Source organism: Cydia splendana, chromosome 2 (assembly GCF_910591565.1).
Source record: "Cydia splendana chromosome 2, ilCydSple1.2, whole genome shotgun sequence".
NCBI classification, from domain to species: domain Eukaryota; kingdom Metazoa; phylum Arthropoda; class Insecta; order Lepidoptera; family Tortricidae; genus Cydia; species Cydia splendana.
Window position 1 is genome coordinate 5,470,547 of NC_085961.1, and position 13,168 is coordinate 5,483,714.

General features: G+C 38.8%; 1 protein-coding gene and 1 long non-coding RNA gene across 3 annotated transcripts in view; both read left to right on the plus strand.

The window, feature by feature from the left end:
* The window catches only part of LOC134802301 (pikachurin-like), a 161,321-nt gene that overhangs the window by 87,162 nt on the left and 60,991 nt on the right, over positions 1–13,168 (plus strand). For both annotated transcript variants that reach the window (XM_063774887.1, XM_063774896.1), the window contains one exon: positions 4,102–4,303. In XM_063774887.1, coding sequence (XP_063630957.1) covers positions 4,102–4,303 — 202 coding nt within the window. The remainder of the gene's footprint in view (positions 1–4,101; positions 4,304–13,168) is intronic.
* Positions 1–13,168, plus strand: part of LOC134802929 (uncharacterized) — a 205,425-nt gene that overhangs the window by 67,661 nt on the left and 124,596 nt on the right. The window lies entirely within an intron of this gene.

A 13,168-nucleotide genomic window follows, 5' to 3' on the forward strand; every position in this document is an offset into this window, starting at 1 on the left:
ATTGTGATTTCATTGTAATGCGTGGCATATTCCTGCCTGTCATTCACGTAGATATTCAATCATACTTAAAAGGTGATTTGACTTTATTTTGCACTCTTTAATGGATTCTATTATGATCCATCTTGGCTTCGTGTCATGTTATACAAGGGAAGTAATAATACTAAAGATTTTCTATTATTATATATTTCTTTATTCCGAAAATTCATAAGGAGAAATGTAATAATATGCAAATCGAAGATGCAAGTCACCCCAACACCCAACTCTGGCATACGGCGAATTATAAACTTCTCTCGATCTGAGATCCACGATAAAATTATGGCTGTGGTTGTGGTTCTCAAAGTTCGATTTGCCCAAACCGATTTCAGGCGAGACTTATTTTCCTAGTCCAAACCAATTTAGTCAGAAGAAATTAGATTACAGAATTAAATATGTTGGATGTTTTTAAACGTACTGTCAAATTAAATTATTCATTGGATTAATAATTACACGTGCACGTGAATTATTAATTCGGTTTTCTCTAAAACACGCATTAAAAGTATTAAAACTATTTAATTCCATGTGGATGAGATCGTAAAACCATCGTTCCGATGTTTTTTTTTTTATTTTAATCACGCTTCTTTACGCACGTTTCTAATATTCTCCAAGTTAAAATCTTAATACCTACTTAACACTAAAGTTTTTTTTGTATGCAGATACTGAAACGACAGTTCCATTGCCCCAATGTACTTAAAAACCGATATACCTTTTGTCAAATGACTGTCTCATTTCAATCATAGACAGAGAGAATTACACTATCTCTTGCCTGGTTCTTACTGACTGACAAATTGGTTTGACCAACTGTAGGTACAAAACCAAGTAAATTGAATAGTAAATTGCTATTTTTTTTTTTCATTTTAGCATCTGGGATACAAACAGAGCTTAGATACCTACATTAAATAAAGTTTGAGAGCCGCAGCTAGAGGGTAGTGCCCTATTCGACACCTAAAGAATCCGAGGCAGTTATCGGCCCCCGATCAGAAGGGCAGGTGAGTAATTCAGGGAATGACCCCACGGCCCGCTATCCGTAGAGGGGATACTTGTGGCATCTACATAACTATCGGACCTTTGAGCTGTAATACCTTACCTCAATATATCCTTGAGCTATATCTTAATATACTTACCGTATATTGCACGGACACGGTAAGCGAAGAAAGAATGAAGAATGGTATAGTTGGTCAAACCAAATTTGTCAGTAAATAAAAATAAAACAAGACCGAAGTGATCCGTGAACAAAGTTTTGCACGGAACACTAAAAACTATAATCATCCTTTTATTTTGCGTGCTAGTACTTGTGTAAGACAAAGATAGTGTGATTCTCTCTGTCTATGTTTGAAATGAGACAGTCATTTGACAAACTATATGTAATGTATTAAGTAGTAAAACGAATACTACTACTCCTTGGTACAGGGTATCAGCCTTATATAGGTGTTGGCAGGTGCGTTTAATTTCTGATGCTTAGTCTGTCAACTCAAGTTTCCTACCTACGTCAGAGGCCATTTCTCACAAGATTTGCGATGTCACGAGCTATCAAATAACAACGTGTAACCCCCCAAACGATATATCTTCTGACTTCAATTAATTTAGGTATAGTGTTTCGCTCCGCATAAATTTTCAGCGCCCCTTATTTTCGTACGATTGGGGGGGGGGTGCGCGACAATTCAGGAGGCCATAAGCATCTCAAGTGACGCGTGACGTGCAATCAACATTTTGAAACGATTTATTGCCTGTGACACATATGCTGCGTCATGCATATACGAACAGTTTCCGCCTTTAGCAGGAAAATTATCCTACGGACTACGGCGTAGCATTCGTAGAACTCCTGCGCACCGAAAGCGTGGAATTACTGATTCTAATTTAACAATTTGGTAAGGTTTTAATTTTGTTTTGATACCGTAAAAGTATAAAACTATGCCCTTTAACATAACTTTGCCACCGCGTCACAGTTCAGTAAAAGCAAAATAACTTTAAAGTAGATTGGTCACGCTGATTAGTGTGTGTGAAATGCGAAATCTTATTGATGCGCCTGAGATGCCTAATGACATCAATAAGTATGTATTATAACAATTGTTAAAAGTTGAATCCGCCTCCAGAAACGAATCAATAATTTAGGCTTTTTATCTTCATACAAAATTGTTTCGTAGTGTAGTAAAATTTTGAATTTCTAAGAACAAATTAAATTACTTTCTATGAAAATATTTTTAATTGTGCTATTTCAAGTAGACACACTACTATTTATTTCGGTTTAAAAATTCAGATATTTAAAATTGCCGCCAAAAGTTGAAGAGGACATTTCTCTAAAACTCAGCTCAGAACACGTTTTGAAACTAGATTACCGATGTCAAGTAGATTGCTTCCCAGCAGATACATCTTCAGGGCTCGATTAATTTACGCAGTGTTTCGATTCGCATCGCGTAACTTTTTCAGCACCCTCGCATTCGCACCCTCGGGGCGCGAGCGTGACAGAGCAGGAAGCCATAAGCGTCTCAAGTGACGCGTGGTGTACAGTCAGCATTTATGGCTACAGACTATGAGCCACACAGAAACATGAAAATTTTCACCACACCAACGGGAGGAAAATACTTACTGTTACACATAACAAATCAAATCCAACTAAACGCTATTATACTCGTATATTATCATTCAAAATCAACATTCATAAGTCAATTCTATAAGCCAACAGGAAGAAACAACACGAGAGTGGCAAACAAAATTGGCATTAATTTACTTTGCCACTCTCGTGGATAAAATGCTTCTTTCTCTTCAGTTTTTGAATAATAACTGTCTTTTTTACAAACCGAACTTGGGTCGAAACATGATTTTGATGCCAAAACCGAAATTACGGTCGGACACTACAGAAAGGTTCGGCAGTTTTTTGACCAAAACTGAACTTTCGACGGAAACATGATTTTTATGCCGAAACCAAAACCGAAACTGGTCGGACACTACTTTCATAGCTGAATCTATCTATGGGTCACCTTCATCTATGTAGAACTAGCAACCCGCCCCGACTTCGCACGGGTTACACGAAACCTTAATAAATTATACTTACATCTAAACATTCCTTATGAATCACTCTATTAATAGGTGAAAACCGCATGAAATCCGTTCAGTAGTTTTTGAGTTTATCGCGAACATAAATACACACAAACATGACAGCCGCGGCGGGGGACTTTGTTTCATAAGGTGATGTTGAGTGTTAAAGTCCTCCACCATAGTCAAGTGCTTTACTCTGCCGACTGTACATTCATGGCATAAGCACTCCTTACCATAATGAAGCACCCTCCCCAATCGTTCCACTTAACGTGCTGGATTGTGTTATCGCCATCAAAGGGCGTGTCATCCGATTTGGCGCTAAGTGCACTTTAATGCAATATTAAATCTGAAAATATAATGTACAATTGTCACCCTTTGGGTTCAGTTGAGATAACTGAATTTGGCATTGGCAGGCGAGACTGATTTAATAGTAACTCGTATGCTCGTACTGACAGATATTTTTTTATTGGAATAATTATAATACATAACTAGGTACTTGTGTCATCAAAAGTCTCGAAATTATATTGTTTGAGAGAACTGTCTTAATCATGGAAAAACATTTTCTAAATCTGTGTATAGTCGGTTGCATATTATGGTTTAAGACATTTATTCTCATAAGAATATACATTATTCACTTAAAATGAGAATATAAATTTAACTTAATGCTATAAATAACTTGGTGTAGGTATTATTATGTTTTTGCATCTCAAGGAAACACGAGTAAATTCGCATAGTTATTATATTCAGCAAGAATTGTAGTAGAAATTTAGGATAGGTCGAGTTTCGGGGAAGACTGTTGTCAGATGATTTCTGTTGTCAGATGATGTATTTAGATTCCTAAATAACTGACCAGAATGAATGAGAGACCATTTTTTCGTCGTGACCGTAAGATGCTGATTTTGCAGTTTTATTGTCGCTAGCCATTATTCTAATTTCCGTATGGAGTTTTGAAACTTAATGCAATAATCCTCGATAAAAAATCATCTTTGCGATAGAGATTTAGCTACTAAAATGGTTTTTCTTTTTTAGACACAAAAATCACAACCCCGCGCTTCTCAGGCCACTCGTGGCTGGCGTTGCGCGCGCTCCGCGGCGCATACAAACGCGTGCGGCTGCGGCTGCGCGTGCGGCCCGAGCGCGCGCGCGGCGTGCTGCTCATCACGGGCGAGCACGACGACCTGTCGGGGGACTACCTAGCGCTGCTGCTGCGGAACGGCCACGTCGAGCTCAGGTACCTTCAACTATAGTCTGACAAAAAAAAGTAGAAATTCAGTTAAAAAGTGGCAATACTGTAGTGTCGTCCCTTTCAAATCAATATATTTAAGAAAACGGGACAACACTACATACAGTGTTGCCACTTTTTAATTACTACTCTTTTTTGTCAGACTGTAGCACTAAATATAACAATTCGTAGCACATTTGGCAGATCTGAAGTATTTTGCGACACTTTAACGTTGAACAGGAAAAAATATGTAATTGGCCTGATGACAAATTTTGAAATCCCTTTTAATATTATCGGTACACTTGTATTGGTTCCGAAAAACACAATATTTCAGCTATACTCATAAGATTTCACATAAACTAGCAAAAAGCAGAGCTTTGTAAGGGCTCGCGGAGGTTTTCTACTTTAACGTACCGAACCGGTTGCTGTCCGGTACGCCTGTCTGTTACAGCTTTTACTTTGTCCTTTAAAAACGTGCCCAGACGACAAAATCAAATTGCCAATATCATCCACACGTAATATACAATTTCATAAGTGCTTATTACATCCTACACGGCCGCCCAGTACTTTTTGTAAGGAACCCAACTGGCTTTCCTATATAATGTTGGGTCAGCGAGCCAATGTTCTTGAATTTATTTTTGCGTCCACTCCACACAATTGATCGAAAAACTATCCCGTCTGGACACCTACTGGCGGTAATCACGCTGCTCCGCACATAAACTAACACACACAGTTCCACTAGGTACAGCCAGGGTCCAGCATCAGCTCTCTCTTGGGTACTGCTCTTCCAAGTTCTCATTAAGACGTGTCAGATGACCAAAACAGCGTGTGCCTATGTTGCACTAAACCTGAGTTCCACTAGGTACAGCCAGGGTTTAGCATCAGCTCTATCTTGGGTATTAATCTCCTAAGTGCTCATCAAGACGAGTCGGATGGCCAAAACAGCGTGTGCCTATGTTGCAACAAACCTGAGTTCCACTAGGTACTGCCAGGGTTCAGCATGAGTTCTATCTTGGGTACTGTTCTCCCAAGTGCTCATCATGACGAGTCGGATGTCCAAAATAGCGTGTGTCTATGTTGCATCAAACCTGATCGAGTTCCACTAGGTACAGCCAGGGTTCAGCATCAGCTCTATCTTGGGTACTACTTTCCTAAGTTCTCATCAAGACGAGTTGCATGACCAAAACAGCGTGTGCCTATGTTGTATAAAACCCGAGCTCCATTAGACACTGTCAGGGTTCAGCATCAGCTATCTTGGGTACTGAAAGTACTGATCTACCCAGTGATCATCATGACGAGTCGGATATCCAAAACAGCGTGCGTCTATGTATGTTGCATCAAACCCGAGCTCCACTAGGTACTGCCAGGGTTCGGCATCGGCTCTATCTTGGGTACTACTCTCCTAAGTGCTCATCAAGATGAGTCGGATGACCAAACCATAATGTGCCTTTATTGTTACACCAAACCTGAGTTCCACTAGGTACTGCCAGGGTACTGGGTCATTTTGCTGAACTGCACGCCGACGTTTCGATTGGCGTGCAGTTCCCATACAAGTTGCAGTCGGGTTGTAGTCCGTCTGTATCGGCCCTAAAGGGGCCCACTGATTAACAGTCCGCCGGACGGTATCGGCCTGTCAGTTGTTCGGAACTGTCAAAATTTTGTTCTAACTGACAGGCCGATACCGTCCGGCGGACTGTTAATCAGTGGGCCCCTTAAGTCACTGAAGTTTGTATTAATTATGCTTACCTTTATTTATAATTTTAGTAGTTCCAAGCAATAGTAACACTAAAGGCGCCATTAATTAATTACGTAAGACAATTTTTGCCAGCTTTTGACCCCCTCCCTCCCCTATGTAAGAAATAATAAGAATAGGCTGACCCCGTCCCCCTCCCACCAATATAATTAATTTTCAAAAAAATATTTTTATGAATGTTTATTTGTACCTGTACAAAGGTACTTGAGCTCGTTTAAGCTAACTCTGCACCGTGTTTGATAGCGTAGAGTGTGGAAGTATTATTTTAAACGTCATAATTTCATAGAAATTAAAAAAAAATATCGCATCTTTGTGATCTTACTTAAGAACTATGAAAACCCCCTCCCACCCCCTTGTAAGAAAAAATAAGATATGTTCTACCCCCCTCCACCCCAAAATCGTCTTACGTAATAAATTAATGGCGCCAAAACTGTATCTCGAACTGAAAATACCCGATTTAAGTTTGCTAACACAACATGACTGATCATCACATCGTCAGCGTCACAAAACATACGAGTAAATTGACCTCCGCAGTACAGCAAGATTGATTGTTCTAGTAGGTATTCACAAAAACTTAATTGCTAAAATGGGAATCAAACCAAGTGAAGCGAGGTGGGTCGAATCCAAAATTGTACCCACTTTGGTATTCATCGTTGTTAATGGCGTAAGCGCCATCGACATTATTGAACTTGAAAACACCACATAGGTATCGTATTGTCTGAATACCCACAACACAAGCCTTCTTACTTAGTCAATTTGTATAAGAATGTCCATGTGTATTTACTTATTTATTTATTACTAACGCCATCTGTTAAAGAAAGAAATAATTAACATTAGCACGAATGTTAATTCATCATTTTGCCAACAGATGGCGCTAGTAGTAATACAAAGTGTTATTACTTTATTTTATTTTTTTAGGTTTATAAAAAGATATTTTTATGTTTGATAACACATCTAGACATGAATTTAAATTACTATGTTAAATTTCAAACCTAACAGTGCAGTAGTTTTTCCGTAAAGTGTACCACAAGAATGCATAGTTCGTCGATTAGTGATAGGGCTCGCTTCGCTCGCCCTAATAATTGCATTTTATTATAGCCAGTTTAAACCTCGCGCGAAAACGCCTCGCACGCCATTTGTGACGTCATAAATTATGGTGGTAGACATTGCTTACCTACATACTTACAGTTACGAATTTCCCTTGAATCCGAATGATATTCTTAATTCAGCACCATAATTATATTACGATTAGGGATGATAAATACATTACAAAAATTGTTCACAATAAGTCATTTTATACAAAGACTCTCACACGGTTGCAATTTAAGATGAATTATTTAGATACATGTAAATTTTGAGTGAAAATCACCGAGCGCCGGATTTACTTTTTAATTTTTAATTTTTTCTAGTTACGACAACCAACATGGCAATGATAGTTCCGTTCAGCCAAATAATTAAAAAAGTTTTTTGAGGAAATATCGTATTATTTAGCATTTTATTTATATAATATCAAATAAATATTTACTTTCTATTGTGTAATAATATTTTTTGGGCGTAATAAATGTTTAGTGGCGAAACAATTTTTTTTTTGAACCTCCAAACTCTTTGGCGAGTACGTAATGGATTACAGTCAATGAGGTTGTCTATGTTGCTCTAAGAAATATGTCATGCATTGATGACGTCAACTCTTACGTCGCCTCTGATTGGTGTTTCAGTCAAAATGGCCGAGTGGCGAATTTCGCACTTTTATTTTATTGAATATATTAATAATCCTTCAGTTTATACTGAGATTGGGCCATATTTTAGAATTATATTAACATATACGTTTCTTTGAAACCATTATTTCCATGATTCTTTGTTACTGTCATCAGGCCAATTTTTAGGGTTGGAAACAATGGTTGGAAATGATCGTATTGCATTATGGCTTTCTTAACTTCCTCTCAACTGAGAATCAGGGGGAATGTTAGGCGTGGATCATTCTCCTGAAAAGTCGTGAGAAAATCCACTTATCACATATAAAACTCATAAAGAAATATCAACACGTATTTTTTGGGTACCAGCGTTTTATTTTTTTGTAATTGACATTCTTCTATCGTTCATAATTTACTGTAGGTAGGTACATCGATCGAAAACAACACACAAATTTAACACCACCCACTTGGCCAAAGTTAATTGAATTTTCCTAAACTTCTACTAGTGTTGCTTACGTGGCTATACCAAGAACTATCGCATCGCATAGACTAGCGTAGAATGCACGTTCAACTACAAACTCGGGAAGTTTACCTACGAGTATGTTAGATTGCACCAGAGCAGCGCATATTGTCCTACTTCGGCCACATAATAAGGGAGGAGATGAAAGCCTTGAAAAGCTGATCATTGTTGTTATTGGGCAAACGAGGCCAGGGACGGTCTCCAACTAGATGGAGCGATCAAGTAAAAGGGGCCCTTACCTCAACCAACTTTTGCTCGTTCGTCAGAGACGCGATGAACAGGCACCGTTAGAGGCAGATCGTAAAAACCAGGTGTGGAGTATCCACATCCACCGTTGACCACGATTCTCAGTCATGAGGGAGCGAGCACAGTAGAGATGTTAGATTGCACAAATAAAAAGGATGACTCACGTTAGACCGGGCCGTGTCCGGACCGGAGCTTCCGGAGCATCGTTTTATATGGAAAGCATCACGTGATCACCTGTCATGTCATAGAAAAGTAAGCGCCGGAAGCTCCGGCCCGGACACGGCCCGGTCTAACGTGAGTCATCCTTAACTAAACACCAACCGTTTAGCCACAGTTGATTTAGTTTTCATAAACTTCTGCTACTAGAGGCTAATTCAGACTTACATTTTGATATAAAATGATGTCATTTTGTTATCGTTCGCCCCTGCGTCCCGCTAGCGCCAATACATGTACAGACAAATACGAGTGAAATGCACGCTCGTATAATAATTAAATCACATCCGGCGCGATTCGGGAAATGAATTAGAGATTAACTAGATACGATATAGTAAAGATAATATATCTTTACTATTTCATATCTAGTGCATCTCTAATTCATTTCCCGAATCGAGCCGATCGTTTAGTGAATTAGAGATTAACTAGATACGATATAGTAAAGATAATATATCTTTACTATTTCATATCTAGTGAATCTCTAATTCATTTCCCGAATCGCGGCGCAAGTCGCCATAAGGTACCTTTTGCCGTGGAACGTCACATATCTTTACTATTTCATATCTAGTGAATCTCTAATTCATTTCCCGAATCGAGCCGATTGTTTAGATATCAAATATAGACGGTCAAGCAAATCTTGGCAGTAAAAAAAGGCGCGAAATTCAAATTTTCTATGGGAGGATATCCCTTCGCGCCTACTTTTTTTCAAATTTGCCGCCTTTTTCTACTGACAAGATCTGCTTGACCAAGTATAGATATTGCTGCCCAATTCGAACTTTAAGATACGTCAAATATTACGGCTAGATACGATAAGGGTTAGATATGTCAGTGTCAAAAGTGACATTTCTTCAAACAAAAACGTCAGTTTTGACATTGACACATCGAATCCATATCGTTTCTAGATCTATTAATTGACGTATCTTAAAGTTCGAATCGGGCGGCCTCTGTAGTCCTGCTCCTACATGCTTATTTATATAACAACGTACAGTCAGGAGCAGAAGTTGCTAAGCGGGCGAGGTGTTCAAAATTACCTGGACATGCTCTTATTCCCTTAACAATAAAGTAGGGTCAAGATCATTTTGAACACCTCGACCGCTTAGCATCTTCTGCTGCTGACCGTACAGTACAGGAACTGCACGTTTAGCAACATACTCGCGAGCTTACCTAGGTATGCTAAATTGCACCTAACTCTATGACCGACTTTTCACTACGTCGCGAATAACTCAGTTATATTCGTTTAGCGGCCTGAAGTGAACCAAATCCAATTATGGCCGCAAATGGTCTGTAAAACGGCGCTGGAAATATTCACGCAATTTTTAAACCTAGAGCTGGCGAGAGAAACTAAATTGGGATTAATAGTCCGGTGGCCGGCTGCATGAAACAAACCTCATCAAAAAATAGAATATACCTACCCTGTAGAGGTACCTGACATTTAGTAGCTTCCAACGCACTTGGTCGGCCTAGGCTTAACCTGGCAGATTTTGTACAAATGGCAAAAACGTTGGACAAAAATTCATCAAAAAAAACCTCATCGAAAAATAGAATGAAACTTGTATGGTAGTATACCTGACCTTGAGGACAGTAAAAAAAAATTGGTCGGCCTCACCTTAGCCTGGCAGTTTTTGCAGTCCGACCAGATTTATTGGGTCACGTGAGAGCTACAATTTACCTCATCGAAAAATAGAATGAAACAAACGGATTATAATAGCTAAAATAAGCCTGTTGACGTGTGTCTTGGTCGGCCTCACCTTAACCTGGCAGTTTTTGCAGTCCGACCAAATTTATAAAAAAATCATCAAAATTTTTTTATCGAAAAATCGTATGAAACTGGTATGGTACGATGGCTGCCTTTGAGGACAGTAAAAAAAAAGTGACCGGCCAAATCCTGTGTTGGCAGGTTCCTGTGTCCGACCAATTTTGTGGTACCACGTGAGAGCTACAATTTTACCTCATCGAAAAATAGAATGAAACAAACGGATTATAATAGCTAAAATAAGCCTGTTGACGTATGTCTTGGTCGGCCTCACCTTAACCTGGCAGTTTTTGCAGTCCGACCAAATTTATAAAAAAAACATCAAAAAATTTTTATCGAAAAATCGTATGAAACTTGTATGGTACGATAGCTGCCTTTGAGGACAGTAAAAAAAAAGTGGTCGGCCAAATCCTGTGTTGGCAGGTTCCTGTGTCCGACCAATTTTGTGGTACCACGTGAGAGCTACAATTTACCTCATCGAAAAATAGAATGAAACAAACGGATTATAATAGCTAAAATAAGCCTGTTGACGTATGTTTTGGTCGGCCTCACCTTAACCTGGCAGTTTTTGCAGTCCGACCAAATTTATACAAAAATCATCAAAAAATTTTTATCGCAAAATCGTATGAAACTTGTATGGTACAATAGCTGCCTTTGAGGACAGTAAAAAAAAAGTGGTCGGCCAAATCCTGTGTTGGCAGGTTCCTGTGTCCGACCAATTTTGTGGTACCACGTGAGAGCTACAATTTACCTCATCGAAAAATAGAATGAAACAAACGGATTATAATAGCTAAAATAAGCCTGTTGACGTATGTCTTGGTCGGCCTCACCTTAGCCAGGCAGTTTTTGCAGTCCGACCACATTTATAAAGAATAATAATTTCTATATTGAAAATATGGTTTCTTCACAGCTTGAACTTAACTTAATAATGCTAACTGCAAAAAGTCATAAGTAAATGAGTCCATGGAGGTCTTAGAGGGCTTTAAAAAAAAAGAAAACATTCAGTTCAAATTTTATTCATAAATCTATCTAATATCTAAATAACGTTTTCTAACTACTGACGTGGTTTCAGAGTAACACTTACGTTGAGATGATGTCTCACAGATGTCAAAAATAAAAAGGTTTTCATCGATTTTTGACAAGTTTTGAATCGTATATCCTACTTTTCCACTACAGATAGAATGAGGAGGCATAACTGACATTTTATCACGCCAGGTGGCGCCTCCATAGTGGAGTTGCTGTCACTGTCAAATCACATACATTGTTTCCAATAAATTGTAAACATTCTCCTTTTTTAACCGACTTCCAAATACCAAAGGAGGAGGTTATCAATTCTGTTGTATGTTTTTTTTTCTCCACAATACTGCAATAGTGTGCGACAAATTGTGGAAATATACCTATAGAATCTCCCTTTTTTCCCAAGGACCCGATATGCATAAATCGGTAAGAAAAAGCTTTGAGTACCAAAAACTAAGGCAAATGACAAAGACCGTTTGTGTAGGCTGCATTTTAAGGAAGATAAATATTTTGGAAAGAGTAAATACACAGGTAAGCTAAGTTTTAACGAAGTAGTACATAATTTAGGGCATAATGGCTTGGCCACACATGCTGTATTCCATACGCATCATGACTTTGTGTACGTATCTGATGGGCGGGCGTATATGAAACGCCTTCTTGTACATGCAGGTGATCCAGGTATACACCAAAGCTTAGTTTTCAATCGAACACTTGTAATATAAGAGGAAAAACTGCGCGTGAGCCTTCCAAAATTTTAATAAACGGTAAAATACACAAGATAACCTCACATATATTAAGTGATTATCTTTGCATCAAATCAGCCTTTTTTCCATCAACTGTAACATTTCTCCTTCGAAGCTCGGTTTGTAGAAAAGAAATTCCCACCTTTTACCAGTGGTAATTACTGGGAATAAAAATTCCCAGTAGGTACCACCAAACCGAGTTGGTGGTAACTACTAGGAATTTTTTTTCCCAGTAGTTACCAGTGGTAAAAGGTGGGAAAATAATTCCCAGTAGTTACCACTGATAAGAACTTGGTGGTAACTAGTGGGAATAACCCTTTTATTGTTAATAATTACTGTTAATCATAATCATCTTCGGAGTCGAAGTCTGACGAACTTTCCCCAGACTCCGACTTATCTATTGTTATTTCTTCGACTCGCAAAGGCGTTATGTGTCCTTCAAACCATTTGATCTTATACATTTCATCTCTTAATGTCCAGCCACAATGTGTTGCATCAAATTTGATGCAAGTGGATTCTGCCGCACACTGCCACATTGAATTTATGAAAGCCGTCCGTAACAAGCCATACGACAACAGGTTTATTTTAGCTATTATAATCCGTTTTTTTTTTTCATCCTATTTTCGATGAGGTAAATTGTAGCTGTCACGTGGTACCACAAATTTGGTCGGACTGCAAAAACTGCCAGGCTACGGTGAGACCGACCAAGCCATACGTCAACAGGTTTATTTTAGGTATTATAATCCGTTTGTTACATTCTATTTTTCGATGAGGTAAATTGTAGCTCTCACGTGGTACCACAAAATTGGTCGGACACAGGAACCTGCCAACACAGGATTTGGCCGACCACTTTTTTAGGGTTCCGTACCCAAAGGGTAAAACGGGACCCTATTACTAAGACTTCGCTGTCCGTCCGTCCGTCCGTCCGTCCGTCCGTC